This window comes from Grammomys surdaster, unplaced genomic scaffold (genome assembly GCF_004785775.1).
Source record: "Grammomys surdaster isolate TR1022 unplaced genomic scaffold, NIH_TR_1.0 224, whole genome shotgun sequence".
Taxonomy (NCBI): Eukaryota; Metazoa; Chordata; class Mammalia; order Rodentia; family Muridae; genus Grammomys; species Grammomys surdaster.
In genome coordinates this window covers 72032-74843 of record NW_021604669.1, presented here as the reverse complement: position 1 = coordinate 74843, position 2812 = coordinate 72032, and the positions used below count along the sequence as shown (strand labels likewise).

General features: G+C 53.6%; 1 protein-coding gene across 1 annotated transcript in view; it reads right to left on the bottom strand.

Annotated features, from left to right (window-relative positions):
* LOC114625867 (lymphocyte antigen 6D-like) overlaps positions 1 to 809 on the bottom strand; it is a 2659-nt gene extending 1850 nt beyond the window's left edge. The window contains exon 1 of the mRNA XM_028773222.1: positions 758 to 809. Coding sequence (XP_028629055.1) covers positions 758 to 809 — 52 coding nt within the window. The remainder of the gene's footprint in view (positions 1 to 757) is intronic.
* Between the last annotated feature and the right edge of the window lie 2003 nt (positions 810 to 2812).

The window sequence follows — 2812 nt, the reverse complement described above, 5'->3', positions numbered from 1 at the left end:
GGGGAGGATAAAGGGAGGGGGAGAGGAAAGGGAGGAGGAGGGGGAAGGAAGGGGAAGAGGGAGGGAAGGGGAAGGGAAGAGAGGGGAGAGAAGGGGAGGGGAGAAGAGAGGAGGGGAGGGAGGAGGAGGGAAGGGGAGGGGAGAATGAGGAAGGGAAGAGGAGGGGAGGGGGATGGAGAGAAGAGGAGGGGAGAGGGAGGGAGAGAAGAGGAGGGGAGGGGGATGGAGAGAAGAGGAGGAGAGAGGGAGGGAGGGAGGGAAGAGGAGGGGAGAGGGAGGGAGGGGAGAGGAGGGGAGGAGGAGAGAGGGAAGAGGAGGGGAGGGGGGATGGAAGGAAGAGGAGGGGAGGGGGAAAGAGGGGAGAGGAGGGGAGGGAGAAGGAGGGGAGAGGAGGGGAGGGGGATGGAGAGAAGAGGAGGGGAGGGAGAGGGAGGGGAGAGGAGGGGAGTGGAGAGGCAGGGAGGGAAGAGGGGAGGAGGGAGAGGGAGGGAGGGAAGGAGGGGAGAGGAGGGAGGGGAGAGGGAGGGGAGAGGAGAGGAGTGAAGTAATTTAAGAATTTTAAGATGTGTGGAGGTACCCATGAAGTGTCTTTGTGACTAGACAATGGGGCCTCCAGCAAGTCCACTTCCCTATGCCAGCACCTCCTCTGGACAGCAGGACCACATCATCTTAAGGCAGGTCCAGCCAGGTCATCCCACCCCTCAGAATGCCATCCAGGGACAGGATGCCAGACAGGGGTACCCACTTCCTTGCTCACCCAAGGATCCCAGCAGAATCAGGGGCAACAACCAAAGCAGGTGAGTCCTCATCTTGGGCAATGGGAACAAGCAGTGTCTATGTCCAGCTAGCACTGGACCAGCCTGTCTTTATATCCCTCTTGCTCTGGTGGGTGGGGCTTTGGTCAGTCTCTCACTCCTAACTGCCTACATGTGTCATCTCTGGGTGTGTGGTTGGAAGGTAAATACCTCCAAGAATTCTTCATCCAGCGCTCCAAACCCTCTCCCATACCCATCCTCCATACCCATCCTCCCTTCCCCTGCTCCCTACAAAGCCCCCAGTCCTGACTCCAATCAGCTGCGCAGCTCTGATTCTAAACAGGCCTTCATTGAGGAACCGTTGTCTGCTCCTTGCACATCTTTAAAAAAAAAAAAAAAAAAGTTCCAGGCAGGGTTGAAACGCCAGCAAAGGAGTCCCAGGTCAGAGGGCCCATAAGGGGGCATGCTCACAAAGCTCCACTCCTTAGTGTGTAGATGGCGTTTTCCCCTCATGTCCTCGAGGCCCCTTTGGGCCTCTCAGCTCCTCCAATAAGCCCAGTGAGGTTACTCTCCATGGCCTTTGAGGAGACAGAAAAGGAATCAACAATGATGTTCACTCAATAAGCAGAAAAGAAAGGAGACACCATAGAGAACCGTGGGCTGGGGATGTTTGGTGTTGGTGTACTGGGAATGCTGGGAACAGTGGCCTAGGGGTGCTAGGTATCAGTGAACTGGGGTGCTGAGTGTCAGTATATTGGTAATGCTGGGGCCCAGTGGGCTGGGGTGCTGAGCTTTAGTGAGATGAGGATATTGGGGTTCAATAAACTGGGGACACTGGACATCAGTTGGCTGGGGACTTTGGAAGCAGCAGACTGGGACTGTGGGAGACAGGGGGCTGGAAGGAGGTCAGCAGCCACTGGCTGACCATTGGTTGAACAGGACTCAGCACTATAAAGATATTCAAGCATCGCAAGTGTAGAAATTGGCCTTTCTTTCCAACTTAAAACATTCTAGATATCCATTGTGTCCCCATATTATAACAAAAAAAAAAGGGGAACAGCCGGATCACAATGAGGTTATGGCTTCCCATGCCCTGGATGCTGTGTCTGGCCATTGCTAACAATTGTTCCCTAACAGACTTGAGGCTCCAAGAGAAGGAAAGCACCCTTCTGTCCCACAGGCTCCTGTCTGGCTCTCCTGTACACAGTAATAGCTATCACTCTCCTGAAGCCCAAGCAATATTTAGACAAGCTAGTGACCATACAGAGCCTAGCCTGTCATAGGCAGACACATTGGTCAGGACTCATAGGAAACCCCAGTGTCAGGGTCACATCCCACCCAGACCATGGCCATCAACCAGGCACGGCAGCCTACTGTACCTGGAGCAGCAGTCACGCACACAGGGAAGTGGCAGGCCTCATAGCAATTCCCAAACAAAACAGATATTCAAGCATCTGGTCAGCCAGTCTGTGGTTGAAGGCTGTTCAACCTCTGCCACTCCGCTGTCATGATTACCTTCTCCGAGCTAATGAGGGCTCAGGGGTCATCCCAATGAGGCACAAGTTTCCTGATAAGGAACTTGAGCAACACCTTGACCAGTCATAGTTGACAGACAGAAGGCAACTATGTCTTGGTCCTCTACACAACTTACACAGTACAGCAGGAAGTCATCCTGTCTGCAGAACACCACAGCTACATATATCCTAAGCCTAGGACAAATGGGTACACTGTCTCACTCTAAGGTTGTTTACTCGAGAGGAATGAACTACAGATTTGAGCATGGGGAGATGACACTGGGAGCCAGCCCTAAATGTCATCATGGAACCTGCGCAGAAGTGAGGCTGAGGGCTGCGGAGATGGCTTGGGCTGAAGAGTTTTGGTTTACAAGCATGAGAACCTGAGTTTCATCCTCAGAACCCACGTGAAAAGCTGGGCGTGGTGGTATGTGCTTATAATCCCAGCATTAGGAAGATGGGGATGGACAGATCCCTGGGACTTGGTGACCTCCAGGCCAGTGAGAGACCCCGTCTCAAGAGAAACAGAGAGAGAGAGAGAGA